This window comes from Eurypyga helias, unplaced genomic scaffold, assembly GCF_000690775.1.
Source record: "Eurypyga helias isolate BGI_N326 unplaced genomic scaffold, ASM69077v1 scaffold5341, whole genome shotgun sequence".
NCBI classification, from domain to species: domain Eukaryota; kingdom Metazoa; phylum Chordata; class Aves; order Eurypygiformes; family Eurypygidae; genus Eurypyga; species Eurypyga helias.
Window position 1 is genome coordinate 1 of NW_010232606.1, and position 21,246 is coordinate 21,246.

Here is a 21,246-nt window from a genome sequence, read left to right on the forward strand (position 1 = left end):
CAGTTGGCCCCAGGTCTTGGGGAGCATGGCAGAAGACCTGTCCTCGCTAGCAATTTGTTTTGATTAGCATCTCGGAGGGTTGTATTAACTTGCACCTGGGTGGGGTGCATTGATGATCCCAGTGCACAGGGATAGTGGTGGCTGGTTCATCAGACACACAGACAGTCTCCATTGATTTCCCATCTATCTAGACTGGTTATTACTCTGTTTATGAAGCAGGTGTGAGGTGCTAGCATGCTGTTGTACCTACAGCAGCTCCCAGAACTTAGAAAGTGTTCAGTTTTCATGACTGGGGTGAGTGGGATGAGGCTAGCCCTGTGTCCAGACCACTGGGGTGGGAAGGAGTCGATGACTGTGCTTCCACTCAGCCCAGATCCCCCTTTTCTCAGTGACTCTCACACAGCAGCTACAGTGGTACAGCTCCAGCAGCCTTCACCAAGAGTGTGCTTTGCAGCTTTTAATCAAGGCAAAATAAAGACAGGAGCACAGTCATGGCTAACAGAAATTATTCTTACCTTTAGGAGGAATGGCTTCAAGTGGAGCACTGCACTGAGTGAATATGGGTCCCCCCTTCCTTTCTTCCCCAAAACAACTTACTTGTGAAGATCATAGTAGCGAACAGATAATGTGCTCTCTTGCCCTCTGCAAGTGTCAACCAAGTATGAACAAGATGGTGTGTGATGGGACACTCCTTTCATGTCAGAACAATCCGTACTCATTAAAGATTCGCAGGCAGGTATGAAGAAACAGCAAAAAGATGATGTGTATTCCCTGTTCCAGAGCTAGAGGAAAGAAAGGTCACCCATATTCTGAACTGCAGTCAAAACCTTCTGGAGAGATATGCACAAATAGAAACCCTGCTATCTTGGCACTGAGGCTGGAGGGAAACCCGTCTTAGCACGCATACGCTTCAGAGGAGGCAGCATGACAAATAGGAGGTACCCTGGCAGCTTACCCACCCTCATCAAACCACTGCAACTGAAATCAATATCAAAGTTTTCACTGTCTTCCATGAGTTTCATGGTTTTTTCTATCCGTTTTCCCCTCAGATGTATTGAGGAAATAAACCACCTGTGTTACCTTCATGTGTACTGTGGAGATGAGTAAATACTGCATTTGTATATGTAAAGGGATTTCTCTTCTCTCTCAGGGCTGAGAGTCTGAGAGGCATGAAAGGGTGAAATCTTAGGTGACATTATCTATATAGAAATAATTTAAATCTGAGGAAGAAACATACCTTCAGCACCCTGTGGCTTCAAAAGAAGTGAAAGGAAACATGACACGTCCTGTTTCTACAAACCCTTTTCCAGCAACTCTGAAGAAAATCTTTAAACTTCTAAAGGTTTGCAAAGCTACTTAGCTTCATTCATAGTTTTCCTGTTTTCCTCTGAGGTCAAACAGGTTTAGGTGTGAAAGGACAACCTGCGCTTGATGGAGTGAAGCCATCTGCCACTCCTTGTTTACACCAGTTCTGCAAAGCTAATCCCAGAGTCTCTGCCTTTTCTCCTATTTTCAAACTCAAGAAAAAATCCCAAAGGCTTGAAGAGCAGAATAGCTGGCACGTGCTTCTTCACAGGCTGACTTGCTTCAGTGTTTTCTCATGATTCATGTAGATCATCTGCTGAAATAACAGATGTATGGATGTGGCACTTAGGGACATTGTTCTGTGTTGGGCTTGGCAGTGTTAACAGTTGAACTCAATGATCATAAAGGTATTTTCTGACTTAAACAGTTCTATGATTCCATGAATCTTATGGCATAAGCACTTCTTTTATCCACATAATTGTGCACCCAATGACACTGTAATGTCCTGTCTTGGATACACTGCACAGGAAATGTTGGCAGAAGAACCTGTCTAGGCCTGACACATAGGCAACTTGCAGACATTTGCCTTTATGTCCAAGGTTTTGTTGTGAGCTGTTGTGACTGTACAGGGCTGGATGACCCTACCCTGTGCTGCAAGTGGACAAGTGAAGCCCAGGAGTGCAGCCCAACTGCATTTCCCCCAAGCAGCCCCCAAACACAGTGCAAGAAGTGTTTCTGGGCTCATCGGGGCTTGCCCTGGAGTCCAGTTCTCAGAAGGAGGCAGAGGAGGGTTTTCCAAGTAAGCTCCCTTGGGAACCCTTTCCAGGCTATCCAGCTATCACCTGTCCCCAGAGCCTCTGGAGCAGGAGATGGACACCTGCCAGCTCATCACATCCTGACCCACTTTTCCTGAGAACTCAGCAAGGCAGAGTTTCACAGACAAGCGGAAATCCCTAAACAGCATGCAGCCCAGAGAGTGGAAAGTTTTTTTTTGGGGGTGGTGGTTCTGGTGTGGGGTTTTTTTTTTCCCAACTTCCCCACGAATGTATTTGACAGCTCGTTGCCACTGTCAGCAAAGGATCCCAGTGGAAACCAGAGCGGGGAGGGCTTTTCCTGCCTGGGGAAGATTTCCCAGGAGTGCAAGGGATTTAGCAGTCGCCACCTTTCACTCCCCGTCCCTTGCCTCATCCCACTGGAAGCCATGTGCAGTGGCAAGCTGCAGACAGGTTTGCTGGTGGCTGGCTACTTTGTCTACCTGCTGGTGGGTGCAGCTGTGTTCCAGGCGCTGGAGAGGACTGCTGAGAAGCAGCAGAAAATAGCAGCTGCCCAGATGAAGGAGGCTTTTCTGCAGAACTTCACCCACCTCACGGTGCCAGAGATGGAGCTGTTTATGAAGGTAAGTGCCAACCCTGCCAAAGCCCTTTCTCCCTCCGGTTTCCCCATCAGATGTTTCCTACTCAGCCTTGCTATGCAGATAACTTTCACTGCATTCCTACTGGTGTGATCATTTGGATTATTTTAGCAACATGCAAGCCCGCTCTCCAGTCTGAGCAGACAGGTCACACACGGTAAATACAGCTTGTGAGCTTGGCAAACCCTTGTGTGTTCGCTACTAACTGTCCCCATCTCACGATATCCCAGTTCTCTGGGGTCTTGCCTCCTGTTGATTTGGCTTTTGGTGGGCTGTGTTTATCTACAACGGGTGGCATGGCAGGAAAAATGAGGCTGTCTACAATGAATGGGCATAGTTGTCACAACAGTGTCACAGAGAGCAGAAAGGCACAATATGGCAAGATCTGAAATAATCTGTTTGGTGAAAAGAAGCTCAAATTTCTACAAGGAGAGTGGCATAGCTGGGGTTTATCATCTGAAGATGGTGCAGAAGTGAAACTAGTAGCCTGGCCAAGGGAAAGGTGTTTCTGGTCATTGCACAGGATGCTGAGAATGACGATGGTGGTCTCTTACTCTTTGGTATTTCCTAGCTGTTTCTGCTACAATGCAGAAGAAAATGGGGAATGCAAATAGCTTGGCTGTAAGCATTTCCACATGGGAAACTAATGGAGCTCCCAATGGTCCAGTTCACAATATAAGGAAAGGAGAGGAAGAACTGGTATTTCTAATATCACAACAGCAATCCAGTCCTAAGTTCACATATGCATGCATCCTCTTCACCTTGAATTTTTTTTTTGTGGGTAGGGGCAGAGAAAAGAAACAAAGCTTTTCAAGACAATGAAATCTTTGTGCAAGGGCTGTGGAACGATTTCTGTTAGCCTTGATTTGCTGGGACACCAGCAGAAAGATAGTGAGGGAGGATGTGGGGGGAAGACTTTTCTGGTACAGTTTATTCCAGCTTGTGTCTACCCTCTGGCAGGGCTCAGCCCTAGATTTTATCCAGTCTGTTCCTACACAAACCAGCCTGCCTTCCAGATATCTGGTCCAGTGTTGCCTGTTTGCTAAACGACAACAGCACTTAAAACCAAGAAGAGCCTGAAAATGTATGACATGGTAGACGATAGAGCTGGAGGTACTTGGGAGAAACATCTAGTCAAACCTCCTGTGGCAGGGCAGTCTCAACTCAACCCAAATCTTCTCTATGTTTATCTAAATTAATCTCAAAGGCCACACTGTAAATACTGTGTGTGTAGGTTCATACATGCAGTTTGGGGAAGAGTGTCTGTGTCAGGCTGAATTGTGATTGTGGTCTCATCAAGAATAATGCTTTGCAAATCAATGTTTTTTCTCTGAATTTAAATCTGTGACAGTAATCAGAACACAAGCTTAAAATGAAATTCTCTGTGTATGTCACGTGCACCCTGCTCGAACTCACTGATGCCCTGCTCAGTGTGCCTGCATACAGGTGGATGATTAGATCCTGGATCCACCACTGCCATCTTATGGGCAAACGCAAAACCAGCAACCAGCCACCCCATCACTTAAGCCAGTGGACTGTCTTGCTCTGCCGCATCCTATCATTTATGGGATCATTTTTTTTTTCCAAAGTACTTAGCCTAAAAGAATCGAAGTCCTTGATCCCGTTAAAAGAATCAAGTTCTCCTAACATCTACTAAAACAGACAGCATAAGGAGGGCAAAAGACTAACACTTAAAAAAGCAGCCAGTTGGCTGCTACCCAATCATGTAGGTAGAGGTGTGAGTAGTGTCAGAGTATCGCTGAGGAGAGATGAGTGGTATTCTCAGGAAAGGACCAGTACTTGGTGAAATCTGCAGTATCCTTGCAGCAAGAGATTGAGAAAAGCAGCCATGTTGATACAAAATTTTGCTTTCCCTCCCAGAACCTGACTGAAGCCATTCAGAATGGAGTATACCCTGTTGGAAATGAATCGCAGATTGGAGACAGCAACTGGGATTTCAGTAACTCCTTCTTCTTTGCAGGCACAGTTGTCTCCACAATAGGTAGGTCTAATGCTGTCCATGTATGTTTGTGGGATGCTTATTACATATAGTTTTTAGGACCTGAATGGATAACACTTTCAAGGATAAAAACTCCAGCCCTTCATTGTCATGGATGGTAAGCAGCAGCGGACTTGGTCCTGAGACCTCACCACTGCACAGCTCTTCGTGCATTATCTTGGCTTGTGAAATATCAGTGGCCTTTCACATTATTTCCCACTTGTTTCTTCATTTCGCGTCATCTGTTAAAATATTTGCTCTGCTGCCAGGTGTGAGTGGGAGATAAACTTCACTTTCCCAGTCTTTATTCTAGGGTCAAATAGGCTTTGAATCTGAGAGTACTGTAAAGTATAAAAGAATGGTAGGAAAGAAGTGAACTCAGCAGGGGCATGGATACTGTCTCAATAGCCTGTGCTGAGCTGTTACTGCACATATTGAAGTAGCAATAAATATACGAGGAGGAAAAAATTGGTAAGGGGGCAAGGCAAATGCTGAGACTTTTACACTGCTGCCTCAAGCTGTTCTGACCTTTTCAGGGGCTGCCTGCCTCTTCCTTTCCCTCAAATATGCATCCCAAAAAGTGTAGACCTGCCAAATTTAAGCATAAAATCCATACTGTTGGCTCCTGTTTCACACGTTCATCCACTGAAAGTCAAATATATGTTTTTGCAAAGTGAAGCTGAGGCCTAGCTCCCACTAAACCCTAGGCACATCTGATCCACTGATCTATGAGTGTCACATGTCACGATGGCCCCCAGTGACAGCATCATGGCAGGTGTGTAGGTGTTGCATGAACCCAACTGGAGACCTCCTGCTGTAGAATAAAGAACACATCAATGACAGATGTTCCATGGTTACATCAATATTCAGATATTGACAAAGCTTCCCTTGTCTGCCAGCACTCTTCTACTGGCCAGTACATCCCTTGCCACCAGCTGTATTATTGTATTTTTTCATTTCAGCATTTATCTACCAAACAAATCTGTTGCTTCCTGTCAATATTTTTCCCTAGTGAGGCAGGCAGGCTGTCCCAGGAAAAGTTCAACTTTGCCTGTTTCTCTTCACCTTCACCACAGAGGTCTGTTGTGAAGGTACCTCAGGTACTTCCACCTATCTTCATGAGGTTTTGCCATGAAAATGGGATATTTCTGTGACAGGGAGCACAAGACAGCTCAAGAATTTGTGGCCTTGTTGACAATAAATCACTCAGTTGTTTTATTTGTCTTTTCTCCCAAAGAAAACATTGCACTTTCCAAGTAATGGATGCCTGGAGATGAACTGTGCTCGGGAAAGTGCCTTTTCTCAGGGTCACTGATAGAGTAAGGACATACACAGAGTACAGTACTCTTGCACTCAGAGATGTACCTCAGGGGGTCTGAGAGGAACAAAGTCCATTAAAGGACATGTTGGGAGTCCTGCAGCCGTTGTTCCACTACTTAGATAAACCCTTTCAGTAAGACTTTAAGACAAATCTCTCTCTGGCATGAATAAATCAGCCACCAATAAGGTCTGGACTAATTAGCACTGTCTATTTTACTGCACTCTGCACTGCCTCCAGGACTGGAGCCAGTATCTGGACATACTGAGTTACTGGCAGTTAGCCAAGGAGGTCACCAACACACAGACAGATTGACAAGAAGCTAGAGATGGCTATACATGATTCTGACATGGCAAAACAGCCTGGGACTCCAGCCTTGATGTCTTCCAGGTCCCCAGACTTCTGGTTTCTGTCTTTCCTTGTATGTGTCACAGGACAGAGCATGTTTTCCATAACTGCTTTTAGATTGTACTTTCACAGAATCACAGAACGCTAGGGGTTTGGAAGGCACCTTTGGAGATCATTTAGTCCATCCCCCCTGCCAAAGCAGGCAAACCCAGAGCAGACTGGACAGGAACTCATCCAGGCGGGTTTTGCTTATCTCCAGAGAAAAAGACTCTTCAACCTCTCTGGGCAGCCTGTTCCAGTGCCCTGTAACCTCCAGAGTAAAGAAGCTTTTCCTTATGTTGAGATAGAATTTCCTGCATTCCAGTTTGTGCCCATTGCTCCTTGTCTCATCACCGGGCATCCCTGAAAAGAGTTTGACCCCATCATCTTAGGACCCACCCTTCATTCCCACTAAGGCGGGGTTAGGAGCACACAGTAGTCTCTGCATCCCCCAAAACATGCAGGGTGAATCACTTCATCTGCTGACTGCCTTTTTCAGAGGAAAAAAGAGTGAATGCGGACTGAGATGTGCTAGCCACATCTTTTGGGGTCAAAGGCAGGCCACGTTGGGGTAGGTGTGAATGCGATGGTGGACAGATCCAGTTCTCTGGAATATCTCCTCTGACCCATCTTTTTTCATAGGCTATGGCACGCTACGTCCTAAAACTGCTGGGGGACAGATCTTCTGTGTCTTTTTTGCTCTGTTTGGAATCCCTCTGAATATTGTTTTTCTACACCGTGTCAGTAAGATGCTCTCACTGCTGTGTAAAAAGCTGGGGAAATTCCTGTACGAGAAAGGAATGAGAAAGGTAATTGGTTTTACTTACTCAGGCACAGTTACATGCTCATTTCTACTTTTTTCTCTAGATATATGCTGGCATTGTCCTCTATTATATTTGTTCTCATGCTGTGTTAGACATTGTGCTATAAGAGGGCAAGAGAGATTTTTCACTTGAAGAGCTAAACAGACAAGGCAACCATAGAGGAGATATTCAGACAAAGGGATGCATTTTGTCTACCCATCTAAATGGCAGACATCCAGCCCCCTTCAGCAATCAATGGAGAGACTGAGCACCTCATCCCCTTCTCTAGACACTTAGGAGCTGACACTCTAAGGAAGTACCTGTCTCCCTTTATGACCAGTAAAGAGAGAGATCATAGATGATTAAGCATCTCATCTTGAGGCAGCAAGAAGTAGGTGAGCTGTAAAAAGCAGCTGAGCTATAGGGGTTTAAAGGGATATTGAATCAGTGCCTAGTGTGTCACCTCTCCTTATTCATTATATTATTTGTGTGCCACACCTAAATACGCAAAAACTAAAAGGGAAGTTGCCTGGTGAAAATTGTAAATAGCCTGACTCCAGGAAAAGTCATTAGTAGGATTTCCTCCTATACTCGTGGTCATTGGAGGTTGACACAATCAGACAAAAGACTACATCTCCCAGGGCCACTGTGGACGTGAAACACACATAATACACGGCTTTCCCCTCCTTCAGAGTAATGCTAGAGTATTTCTAGTATACAATAAAAATCCTTCAGTTCCTGTGGTGCTAGTAGGTATTCCTAGACAGTGACCCAATTCAAATAGCCACAATTCTATATGGCCTGATAGCGTGTCAAATCATGATTATAATTGAATTGGTTTCTTTTTCAGAAGAAGATCAAATTTCTGACCCTTTTGTTCTTCCTGGCAACGGGGATTCTAGTTTTTTTGTGCTTGCCATCACTCTTCTTCCAGATAACAGAGGGCTGGTCCTACAGCGAAGGAATTTACTTTGCATTTATCACCCTCAGCACCATTGGCTTTGGAGATTATGTAGTAGGTAAGGTTGATTTCAGAGAGGAGACACAGCAAAGCGCCAGGTTTATGACTGTAATTACCATGTGTTGACTGCACAGGCCACCGATGTACCGTAGAGACAAATCTTGGGTCTGAGTCTTTGACTAATCTTTGCTGTGTACAGTTGTGGGGGAAGTACTCATTTCTCTGGGATTGCATGTGCTTACAAAAGCACAAAATTGTCTAAATAAAATGAAATGAGGTGCTTTGGGGTACAAAGAAGCCAAGTATTCTGGCAAGGAAAGGGGAAGTGTAGAGGAAGAATTCAAGAAGCCTAGGAATCTGCATATACCATAAAGGGAAGAGTTTGCAACAGTCATAAAAGATAAGGCATGTATCCCTGCTTTAACCATCTGACACGTTTCAAAGTGTAGAAAAATAAGTTTCAAGTTTCAGAAGACATGATTTTACACAGCATACTGAGAGGTGGAAATCCCAGTCATGGGAAAGTGGGGAAATCTACTCACTCTATGAAAAGTGGGCCTTAAACATATATATCACTGTAAAAAATGGCCTTTTTCAGTCTCCTACGCATCACTGGAGGCTGGCTGTCTTCACAAGCCAGAGCTTAGGATTTCCACTGTAGATGAGCTGCCTAAGCTACGCTCCAGCATGCTGGAGTGCATCTCAAAACATTTCCATGTTTCTGCTGACCAAAGTTCCCTCTCCATGGAATAAGGTCCAAGAGGAAAAACAACGTGATCACCAGGAACCAAATCAGTGTCCACAGAAGAAGCAGTCAAACACCTGGACTCCATGGAGAATCCAAGATTTCTCTGTAACAACCTGTCCAGAATCAATGACTGCTCTGAGTATTATGCATTTAGAAATGATTACAGATGACTTGGCACTGGCTAAGTGGGAAAGAACAGGTTTGAGTTTATTTGCATTTTAGTAATTCAAAGCTGATTTGTAGCTATTATGCTTCAAGCATGAGACAAAGCCTGTTTTGTGTAGGGAGACATCTAAGGAAGATGGCAGTCTGGGTTTCATAGGTACACATGGGTGATACTAGAAGGATGAAACTCCCTTTGGGCTGTAAACTGAATTTATGCCCTGCTGAGGTCCAGTTTTGAGTTAACATTACAAAGATGTTACTAGTTGCTCTGCTAACCTCACATCATGAACTTCAGATAAAAGCACGAGAGGATATGCTTTATAGCAAGGCTGGCATCCCCCCTGACAGCTCAACCTCTGCAGAAGAATAACAAACAGCTGTTAGATAGCTAACCAGCCCACTCCTGCCCCATTTCCAGAGCTCTTTCATGATCATTACAAAAATCCTGCACATTGATCTATGCAATACAGAGCCTTGTAGGACTTGAAAAGAGTTACCAGCATTCTGGCTCCTTCTGCGCAGCTTCGCAATGGGAGATAACCCATCAGGTTTGTGGTGATCTCCCTGTCCGTGCACACTGCTGTGTTATCTACGATGTGGAGTCACCCTTGACAGTGATTTATAGCTCTCAGTAAGCAATATCACCAAGTTTTCCTGTAGATGCCAGGGCCATATCAGCATGATGATAACGGACTAAGTGCAAATGCTCTCTTTGTGGTGGATAGCTGAAATCGGAAGAAACAAAGAAAATGACCCATGCAGAAAAGTGTGCCTGATGCTAAGAGGTTTGGACTACATGAAATAAGCTTATGTCCACTGGCTTCCAACACAGAAAGTTATGTTCTTGGCATGTGTCAGTGAGTTCTCATCAGTCACCTATTTTTTTAATGGAGGAAGCTCCTGAAGTAAACAAAAAGGTCAGAAGTAAACTAGGAATTGCAATTACTTTTTAGTATGATCAAGGGTACCTATAATTTAAAGCAAATATTTATTAGGTTATAATCACATTTTATAGAAACACACAGAATTACAATAACCTGGGGAGCAATAGTTGTGTGGTCATAGTGTCCCACCGTGCTCTGCGTTTTGTGCTTTGGGAGTTTGGGAATAGATAGTACAATACAATTTTACACTTCTTCCCACACCATTGCATTTTCCTATACATTCATAGGCTGAATTGGGATTGGTATGATGTAAGGGTGAAAAAATATCCTGCTCTGCTGCTGATTCATGTTAATCCCCGTATATATTTTTGACAGGCCAGCATGTTTGTGCTAGCATATATCAGTTTATTGCAACCACAAGAGACTTGCCCAGCCTTAACCTAATGCTGGGGAGGTGAGACACTCCACTGCAATGAAACTGTCACCTTAAAAGCACTCAACATAAAATATTTTGATGAATCCATTAGGCTGGCCCACTTTATGCAAGCAAAGCAATTTTAACTTGTTAATTTTATTCTTCTTTCTCTCCCTTTATCTGCAGGCAAAAAGCCTGACAGGAACTACTTTTCCTACTACCGAACGCTGGTGGCCATTTGGATTCTTTTCGGCCTTGCTTGGATTGCTCTCCTATTTAATTTATTAACAACAATACTAGAAGATACTGAAAAAATAATTGTCAAGGATCTTCATCAAATTGGAAAGGTGAGTAAGGACAATGAAGTAAGCCAGCAAAAAAGATGCTGGCCTGCTCAATTGATTCCAGAAGAAGAACTACTACCATCATGTGCTGAAGGAAATGGACAGAAATTGGAGTCAACAGCAGATTCCGAACACACAAAAAATGAAAAAAAAGTTTTTTCTTATAGCAAAACTATTGCCATGACATATGAGAATTGAATTCTATTTTGGAGAGTTGTTAGTGAATTATTCTAAAGAAATTCACATGGAAATAAATTTTCTCCTACCTTTTGCTGAGATACGACCTTTCAGAGCTCAAGACTTACAGTTACACAAAACCCCAATATTAATGGTAAGAAACTTGCTACTTGATTTGCAGCTAGGTTGTGCTAACAGCCTGAAAAGCGCACTTGTTTTGCAAGGCATTTTTAAGGTGCTTCTACAAAAATGCAGAGGAGGTGCATGGTACAGATTGCTGGTTCTATTTGGATTTACTGCCTGCAAGAAATCACATCTCTTCCAGGAACTGACATGCACAAGGTTTTCTGAGGCATTGCATAGCACCTTTGGACAAAGAAATAAGGGTATATAACTTAATAGATGAGCCTGATTTGAGCCATCATATTGGATAAGCTATTATGATCTGAAAGACATGTTTGAAGGACAAGACCTGGGCTCAATTCAGAGACACTAGAAGCATAGAATAGAATCGTAGAATGGCTTGGGTTGGAAGGGACCTTTAAAGACCTCTAGGCCAACTCCCCCTGCAGTGAGCAGGGACACCTTCAACTACATCAGGGTGTTCAGAGCCCCGTCCAGCCTGACCTTGAATGTCTCCAGGTATGGGACATCGACCACCTCCCTGGGCAGCCTGTGCCAGGGTTTCACCACCCTCATTGTAAAAAATGCCTTCCTAATAACAAGTCTAAATCTCCCCTCTTTTAGCTTAAAACCATTACCCCTTGTCCTGTCGCTACAGACCCTATTAAAAAGTTTGCCCCAATCCTTCTTATAGTCTCCCTGTACACACTGAGAAGCCACAGTAAAGGTCTCCCCCGAGCCTTCTCTTCTCCAAGGTGAACAACCCCAACTCTCTCAGCCTCTCTTCATAGGAGAGGTCTTCCAGCCCTCGGATCATTTTTGTGGCCTTCCTCTGGACCAGCTCCAACAGCTCCATGTCTTTCTTGTACTGAGGGCTCCACAGCTGGACACAGTACTCCAGAGCAGAGTGGGAGAATCACCTCCCTTGACCTGCTGGCCACGCTTCTTTTGATGCAGCCCAGGATACGGTTGGCCTTCTGGGCTGCGAGTGCACATTGCCAGCTCATGTCCCGCTTTTTGTCCAGAAGTACCTCCAAGTCCTTCTCCACAGTGCTGCTCTCAATCCCTTCATCCCCCAGCTGGTATTGATAATGGAGGTTGCCCCAACTGAGGTGCAGGACCTTGCATTTGGCCTTGTTGAACTTCACGAGGTTCATATGGGCCCACTTCTCGAGCTTGTCCAGGTCCCCCTGGATGGCATCCCACCCCTCAGGCATGTCAACCGCACCACTTAGCTTCGTGTCATCTGCAAACTTGCTGAGGGTGCACTCAATTCCGCTATGTCATTGATGAAGATGTTAAACAGTACTGGTCCCAGTACAGACCCCTGGGAGACACCACTTATCACCAATCTCCATCCCGATATTGAGCCATTGACCCTCTGGATGCGACCAGCCCGCCAATTCCTTATCCACTGAACAGTCCACCCATCAAATCCATACCTCAACAGTTTAGATAGAAGGATGTTGTGAGGGACCATGTCAAAGGCCTTACAGAAGTTCAGATAGATGACGTGTGGCTCTTCCCTTGTCCACTGATGTAGTCACTCCATTAAAAAAGGCCAATAGGTTGGTCAGGCAGGACTTCCCTTGGTGAAGCCATGCTGGCTGTCTCAAACCACCTCCCTGTCCTCCATGTGCCTTAGCATAGCTTCTATGAAGATCTGTTCCATGATAGTCCCAGGCAGAGAAGTGAGTTCCCAGGGTCCTCCTTCCTACCCTCTTTAAAAATGGGTACAATATTTCCCATTTTCCAGTCCCCAGGGACTTCACCTGATTGCCATGACTTTTCAAATATCATGGAGGGTGGCTTGGCAACTACTTCAGCCAACTCCCTCAGGACTCTGGGATACATCTCATAAGGTCCCATAGATTTATGTATGTTCAGGTTCCTCGGGTGGTCACGAACCTGATCTTCTCTTACAGTGGGAGGGACTTTCCCTGCCCTATGGTCCATCCACTCAAGAGATGTGGGAAGAGAGAGAGGTTGCTGGAAAAGACTGAGGCAAAAAGGTCATTGGGTACCTCAGCCTTCTCATCTGCTGTTACCAGTTTTCCTCTCTTGCTCATCAGTGGGGTATGCTTTCTTTGACCTTCCTTTTTTGGCTGACATACCTGTAGAAGCCTTTCTTATTAGTCTTTGCATCCCTTGCTAACCTTAGGTCCATCTGCGCCTTGACGTTCCTCACCCCATCCCTACACAACCAGGCAGCGTCCCTATATTCTTCCCAGAATACCTGTCCCCACTTCCACTGCCCATGCATTTCCTTCTTACCCTTCAGTTTGACCAGCAGGTCTTGACTCAGCCATGCCAGTCTCTTGCCCTGCCAAGCTGATTTCTTATATCTTGGGATCAAGAGCTCCTGTGTTCTATGGAGAGCATCCTTAAAGATCTGCCTGCTCTGTCCTGCTCTCTTGCTCCTGAGGGCAGTTTCCCAGGGGGTCTGATTGACTCACTCCTTGAAGAGCTGGAAGTTTGCTTTCCTAAAAGTCAGGGTCCTGACTGTACTCTTCACCTGACCCATATCCCTCAGGACTGTGAACTCCACCTGTTGTACAGAGGCACTTGGGTGTGGGCAAGGAGGGGGTTCACCAGCCGCCCCAAGCGTGGACTTGCCTCCATTCCCCCATTTCTTTTAAGCTACTGTCATCAGCCTGGTTGGGGGAGAACACAGGATCCCCTTGATCCTGGTTTCTCTCTGGTGGCTGTCCCCATTCCTGTCTCAGGGAGTGCAGGGCACGGTTCCACCAGTCCCTCTCTTCCTCAGCCTACCTGATGCTCCGTAACCTTTCTACTTCCTCCCGTAGCTCTGCCACCAGGCTGAGCAGATCATCCACCCAGTCGCACCTCACACAGCTGTTCTCACTCCTACCATCTTTGTTCCCAGGGAACTCCCTGCAGCCTGAGACCTGGAGAGCTGCATGTTTTTGTGGGAGCTCCGTTTGGGTTGCCACGTCCATTCTGGTGAGTGCAGACAGCATGGCTTTCTGCCAGGTGGATACCACAGCCAAACTCCTCCTGAGATGGTGGTGGACACGAACTGAACTCGCCTGCTGAGCTGGTCACATTTCTATGCCCTTCCTGCGCGCCCTTCCGTGCAAACTGCCGTGCCACGCTCTGTTTGCCCGCTCTGCTGGTGGTGCTCCCCAGGCCACTTTCTGTAGCGTGGGCGGCGCTGCCGCCGTTGCTCTGGCAATGCCCAGGCCTTGTCAGCATCTCTCTCGAGAGCTGCCAGCTCCTGGCGGGTCTTTCCGCTACCCTGGTGTTTCCCTGCCTCCGGAACACCCTCTCTGCGCCAACATCTGACGCTCTGTTGCGGGTCAGGCTGGCTCCCGAGCAGCTCCCTCAGCGACTGACATCTAATGGACAGGGTTAAAAACAGGTTAGCGTGTTAGAAGTGATTAATTCTACGTCTTCCTGTTTTATACTAAGATGAATAAAGGCAATTTCTGCTTTTTTCCCCGTGGCTTTGAAAAAAACTTTCTGATGGGGTTTATAAAGAACGTAGAATCCCATGTCTTTAATTCAAGTTTTATAATGATCTTATTCTAAAGCATTCTATAAGAACAGAGACTCCTTTGAATGGAGGAGTCCTCACTGCATCGTAACCTTGCTGCTATGTTTGTATTCCATAGGAGCTATAAAGTAATTTAAAAACAATTCTATCGTTCTGTGCTAAGGTAGTTTTCCAAGCTCGAGAGTTGTCTAAACCGTGCAGCCTTACCATCAACCAGGTTAAAAAAAGGTTGTCAAATCTAGACACAGTGTTTCAGGCACGCTGCCTGGAATGCAGAGCATCCCTGGGTGAAGACCCTGGCCTTTCAAGGGTCCATCTACATGTCAGGTGCTTTGTGTGCATCCAGGGTGCATGAAAACCCTACCCTGAAGTGCTGGCAAAGCAGCTGTGGTAGACACAGTCATAGAGGGGAAAGATCCCATGGGTCTATATGGTTACACTCAAGTCAGTCTAGTCCCATATCCATGCCTAGTAATATATGCCTCCAAATAGTGTCAGAATGAGACAGCTCTTCCATGCTCCCATGCTAGGGTGCATTCCCTCTTCCACTACTACTGGTGACTCAAAGGCTGCCCAAACAAGGGGTGGGGTCTCTGTATTTCAAAGTCCATGAACTTCCCCATATGGTGAACTCACATCAGCACCCACAAGGCCCACCCAAGGCAGTCCATAGGTTCAGTACACAGAGTGCCTCCCTTTGAAGGTGCTGAACGTGTTGCTTGACAGGCTTTCATGATATCCTCAAGTTCCTATTTTTGTCAGACAGTGAATAATTTTTCTCGACTCACCCTCTGGGTGTTAGTTACAGCAAGACCAGGCCCTTGAAAGAGCTATTCCTGTACGAAAAGGAGAATAAATTACAGCTATAAAGGAATTTTAAGCCATAAAGATGCAATCAGCCTTGAAGTTGAATTCATAACTATTTCAGTCAAACAAAACCACACTTCTTGCCAAAACAGCTCTGCTGGTTCAAGAGCTGGCATGTAGACCTGACCAAATATGTACTTTTTTCCTTCCCCAAACTATTCTCCAGTGTTGCCCTCAAGGCTGACTTCCCACCTTACATGTCTCAGTAAACCTTTCTGAGGCAGCAGGAACAAGAACTGACCAAAACTGGGGTATCATAGGACACAGTGGTCCTTGTGCAAGCTATGGTCCTGTTGTTATCACAAGGTGACACCATAGGCAGGCAGAGAAAGAAGCTGGATGCTCCCAGGCAGGGATCTCTTCACCTCTCTGTGTTCCTCCCTCATCAAGCATTGACTCACATCATTATTTTCCAGGCATTATCTCTTCTGTCTTTTCCCAGACCTTCCTGCAAGGACCATTAACCACATCCCCAACCTAACAGAGGTACTGTCAAGGCTGGTTTAGGGAAAGGTGGTCCTGCCTTGGGGTGTAATGGCCATTTTGCACAGCCTCTCAGAGTTCCCTCCAGGCTGGTTCCTGGAGTTTGATGCCCCCCAATCCCAAGGTGGCAGGCAGGACCTCTGTACCAGCACAGCACGTCTATTTGCAGTCTCTGTTGATGGGGAGGAAGAAGAGCCTCCAAGGAATATCTTGAAGTCAACACACCTCTGAAGGGATTTTTTCAACTTGTACACACTGTCCCACTTGTTCCCTCTCATGACAAATAATACAACCTGGCCCCAAAACAAGCTGGCAATGTCCCATTGCAACACAGAGCAATCAAGGCTGCTTGTTTAGACATTTCAGGAAGGTCAAGAGAGGTAGCCCTGGACTCTGATCATAAACAGCAAGCACAGAGCCAAGCAGTGGCTCTTTGTGCAGAATAGGAAAAATTCTCTGTCCTTCACACTGGTGGGTGTTGAACAAGACATGAAAACCAATCACTTCCATTTCCAAAAGACAGTCTGCCCTGTGCAGCTATTGTCATAGTGCGCAGGCAATTCACCTTTTAATTCATCCTCCCTCGTCATGCTCCCTGGGTAAGGATGTGCCCCTCCAGTCAAGGCACAGAGAGTCTGAACAACTCACCCAGGGCCAAGGGATGCGGGAAATGTGAGCGGGGAACGACCATCATAGGGCTGTCCTTCAAGCAACAAGAATTGAGGTGTCCTTTCAGCTGTAGATGCCAGCCTAGGAACAGAGTAAACACATGCACAAGCATAAAGAACCATAAAAGCTCTCAGGAGGAATTCAGATAACTGCCCTAAGAAAGAAGACTAACCGTTCATAAATCCTCATACCTGCAGGCGAGTCTTTGGAGAAGGGTCTCAGCTTTGCTTCTTATGCCCTCTCGTGGCTGTGTTCAGCAAAACCCCTCCCTCTGCATTTCTGCCAAGTTCGGGCAGCTTTACTCTGCCTCCTGCTACAAAGTTCAGCTGATGTAGCTGGTACAGCCCTGGCTGGTGCAGCAAGTCCCAGGGCAGTAACTTTGTCAGTGCAAACCAGAGGAAGCTATCCTGTATTCTTACCTGCTTCTTACAAGCTCACTAAGGGCTAAAACATGACACATTCTCAAGAAAGAGATAGGGAAGGGCACCCGGAACTTGTCCAGCCGGGGATCCTGCCTTGTAGCCACACCGAAACAGCTTTGCGGAGGTCAGTGCGGATGTGATGGTTTGTTGGCAAACCGTCATGTGAAGGACCCTCGCCGGCAGTGCGCATGGTGCTGGTGACAGGGTACGCGCCCATCACATGCCCCATGCACCAGCTTCCCCTGCGTAACGTCTGCTGCAGGACCAAGGCACACAGTCACACCCTCTGTCCCATGGGGAAAGGGATTGGCCCAGAAATAATTGGCAAAATGGCAGATTCGGGTGCAGGCTTTGGGGCCGGGATGAGTTGGCCTGCTCTGCAGCAGCCTGGAGGGTAGCCAGTGCCTCACACAGCAGAAGGGGTGGAGGTAGAAGCTGCAGATACCTGGAAGAAAGAACCAGCACCAAAGGGTGTGTGGTCCTATCTGCTGGGAAAGGCAAGGGAAAAGCCCATGAAAGCTGCAAGCCAGGGTGGGAGAGGAACTTTTTTTGGATGTGTTATTGTTCCTCATGCTTATGCTGAACAATAAAGCTGTCTCCAGAAGGGCTTAGGCAGAGCAACAAATTGCTCTAGGGCTGAAGCAAGCAGATTTTTCCAGCGTTATCATCCTCTGAGCACCACACAACCACAGCAGATCTTGTCCTCGCATCACCCCTGAAACAGGAAGCTGTTGCTTTCTGTGCAGGTAGTAGGGGCCCCAAAGAAAATTCAGTGTATCACCTGAGTTCATGCATGAGGCCTTTGGCAAACCCCGGGTCTGGTGCTCTCTCTGGTGTCCTGCTAGTGCTTAGTAATAAATTAGACACAGCCAGTGGGTCTGTAGTTGCTGAGGTTAAGAAAAATAATCTTGAACTGAGATTAAAGTTAGAACAGAGCTTATCCTCCAGAACTGGAGATTTGAAATGGTTCCAAGACTTTTAATTCATGAGTGTCAGCCAGGCTCCGGTTCTTCTTCTGCACGTTCCCTTTGCCCAAGGGACAGAAAACAGGAATAAAGCCCATCCCGAAATCCCTGTTCTGCCAAGTAGCGAGGCGGAAGCAATCCCCTGGAGACCAGGCAGAGGGATTCTCCATCAGCAAATCTGCACAGCCTGGAGCCTGTCCCGGGAGCTGTTCAAAATCACGCGCTGTGACCCAGCCCCACTGCGCTGCTCAGGGAAATCCAATTTTCACAGAACAGCCTCCTGTGCAACTGCCAGCTCTCCCATTGCAGCTTGTTTTCAAATGGGAAACAGTTCCAAGGAAAGCCAAATACTTTCCCATACATTAGACCAGTTGCTGAAAAACTCCAGGAGAATGATCATGAAATATATTATCTTGGATTAAATGGCAGCAGCATGTTCCTGCATTCAGTCTGGGCTGCTCCTCATACATCACCCACGTCTTTGCTGCCAGCTAGCAAACAGTGTGCATTTCTGCACTTGAAACCAAAGAAATGCCATGAGGAATTATCTTTCCCTGAGAAAGAAGACCCTCAGAAATTCAATCGCCTCCAGAGAATAAGGAAACTGCACTTTGATCTGTCTTTAATTAGTATATGGGATTGTTTAGGGATCTTTTGAGGCCTACTACAATTAATAGACAATTCATTCAGAGAGATTAGTTTTTTTCTGGAAACAGAGAGACTACTCAAAGCAGTGGAACAGCTTGGCTAATGTAACATCATATAGCCAGTGGGATAATTTTTTTACAGAAATTATTAAACGTGGGCCACACACATGCTATTTTCCACTCTGTCACACTTGGACATGTGCTTTCTCGCCTGACTCATGACCAAAAGGCACTGGATCCAGCTCAGAAATGGTTTAGCAAACATAACTAATCACTCTCCAAAGGCCTGTTATCCATCCCTCACGATCACACCGTACAAAACAAAAAAATCAGATTTTGGTTTCAGCCAAGTTCCCTTGTACAATTCCATCAGGATTCAAAGAAGTCTTGAAGATTTCCTAAGAGGTTTTATACCAACCCTCACACTAGAACGGAAGAGGATCCCTGGGATCCCAGTTCAGCTGAGGACTGGCCTGGGGCAACATTGCTGGTTCCATACGAGCAAAGTCAGTAGTTAGTTATTCTGGGGCTAAAAAAGGTGTGGGGGAAGCAAAAATGCTGTGCTTCAGAGAACGTTGTACGTGCTCTTGCATCCCTGCAGCCAGCCTCACCTCCACCTCAGGACATGAATCCAAACAGCTCCAAATCTGCTTAGAAAATTCAGCATTTTTTATCACGAGGAGTTCTGGATTTGATTAGGGTAATTCTCTACCAGAGGTTTGGAAAGGCTCATATTGCTGAGTTAAAGTTAGGGCAATTATTGAATCCATTAAATTATCAGTTCAATATAATTTAGGGGATGTCTCCTGGTTAAAGCCTATCCAAATTTCTCTTTCAATTACTCTCACATAGGTGGTTGGAAACCATAGCTGGTGAGATGCCAAATCATGAAATAATACACCCCCAAAAAGAGAGATAGACTGATAAGCAGAACAATAATAATAACAAGCATGAGTCATTGAAAAATGAAGGGAGGTAGAATTTACAATTTAAGTTAATGGCTTCCTTGAGAGGGATTAGCAAGAAAGAAGCTGATATTCTCAAAAAACAAATGTGGTTTGAGGTGAATCCAGCTTCTCAAAGTAAAAGATTATTGTTCATCATAGCAGGGCATGGAGGAAATCATGCATCAAGACTAGAAAAGTCAGAATTTTTGCTGAAAATCCCCCAGAATTCACAGTTCCATTCATTTAAATGACTCATTGAGTGCTTTAAAAACAAGGTTAAGGTCTTAAATTTAAAATGGTTTAGCCATTTGCTAGAAACTAAGGATGAAACCCAAGCAGAGATCTGTGTATTCTCAACTTCAGAAGCCCAGACATTCACCTCAAAATATAATACAAATTGTCTCAGAACAAGGAAGATGTAAGAAGCCCAGTTCCAATTGCTAGACACCAATTCTCCTTATTCAAGCAGTCTGCCTCTTGACAAAACATGCAGCAGCTATGCAGCATCTCTGTTGTGCAAGTCTGTTGCAACAGAAATGCTTGGGCCAGGGCACGTATATTGCCCAAAAGTAGCTATAAATCAAATAGAGATTAAATGCCTATCTCTGCAGAACTTTGGCCAGTTTCCCAATTGCCAGTATAAAATTCCAATACATAAATATTTTTTTTCCAATAGATTTTTTTTTTCCCTTTTTTCCTTTCCTTCCTTATTTCTTTCTTCCTTACAGCCCTCAAGTTGCTGCTGGGATGAAGAATGTATGCAGCAGAACTCATTACAGAGCTCATTTCTCCTAGAGAAACATGGCTCAGCAGCAAGGTCTACAAAGTACTTAAAAGTTGAGTGCAGTATCAGCAGTGGTAGCTAAATTTGGTGATGTCAAATGGCCAAAAATTACCAGGAGGACACCAAAAATAAGAGTTTCCAGCAGTGGTTGCACAAATCTATTCCTTGCTTGCAGTAGGTCTCAGTAAAAGCCTGAATACAAGTTGCACAGGGTCTTTGCTCAAATGTGATTCATTTTAGGGCTGGGGCTTGGTAACAACACTTCCCAGTCACCATCCTGAAGCCTTCTGGAGGGACTCAGTCAGCCTTGGCAAACTGACCAGCAAAAGTGGAAAACATCCTCTTCAGATGCAAATGTTCTGGGATAAGCACGATTTCTGGTGCATGACAATTTGCATACTGGTATTTGTAGTAGTAAACCATATCAAAGTGGATAGGGCTCTGGTGTAGCAGCCAGGCTGCCTTTCAGCTATGATTCTGGGAAGTTAAAAGCATGACTGGAAATTTCCATATAAAGAGCCTTGTTTGGCACATTGTTCTCTCAGTTAATACGGTTCATGGGCAAAAGCAGAGAATAGCAACCTCATGCTAAAAACCCCAAAGCCCTTACTTACCTCACAGATGCCAAAAAGCAGAGAAGTAAGAGAAAGGCTGTCACTCAAGCACCGGGGCCATCCACCAGACCTGGTGACCACATGCTGAGGAGAGGCGACACCAAGAAGGTGAGGCAGACCACTCTTCCCTATGGGATTATAGATAGCATCTCACTTTTGGGGTCAGCAGTGTAAGTCAGCCTGCATTCTAGGTCAACCCTCCTTATGAACATCAGTGATGCTCCAGATGTCCACCAGCTGAGACAGTAAGTCCATTTTCCATCATCTGAAAGCCTAATTCAGTTTGCCCTG

General features: G+C 45.5%; 1 protein-coding gene across 1 annotated transcript; it reads left to right on the plus strand.

Annotated features, from left to right (window-relative positions):
• Nucleotides 1-2,506: 2,506 nt before the first annotated feature.
• LOC104504213 (potassium channel subfamily K member 16-like) lies at nucleotides 2,507-10,825 on the plus strand (the record flags this gene model as incomplete). Its single annotated transcript, XM_010161432.1, has 5 exons — nucleotides 2,507-2,701; nucleotides 4,598-4,718; nucleotides 7,063-7,229; nucleotides 8,074-8,242; nucleotides 10,583-10,825. Coding segments are annotated over exons 1-5 (895 nt in total), but the record flags the coding sequence as incomplete, so codon positions are not given.
• Nucleotides 10,826-21,246: the final 10,421 nt, after the last annotated feature.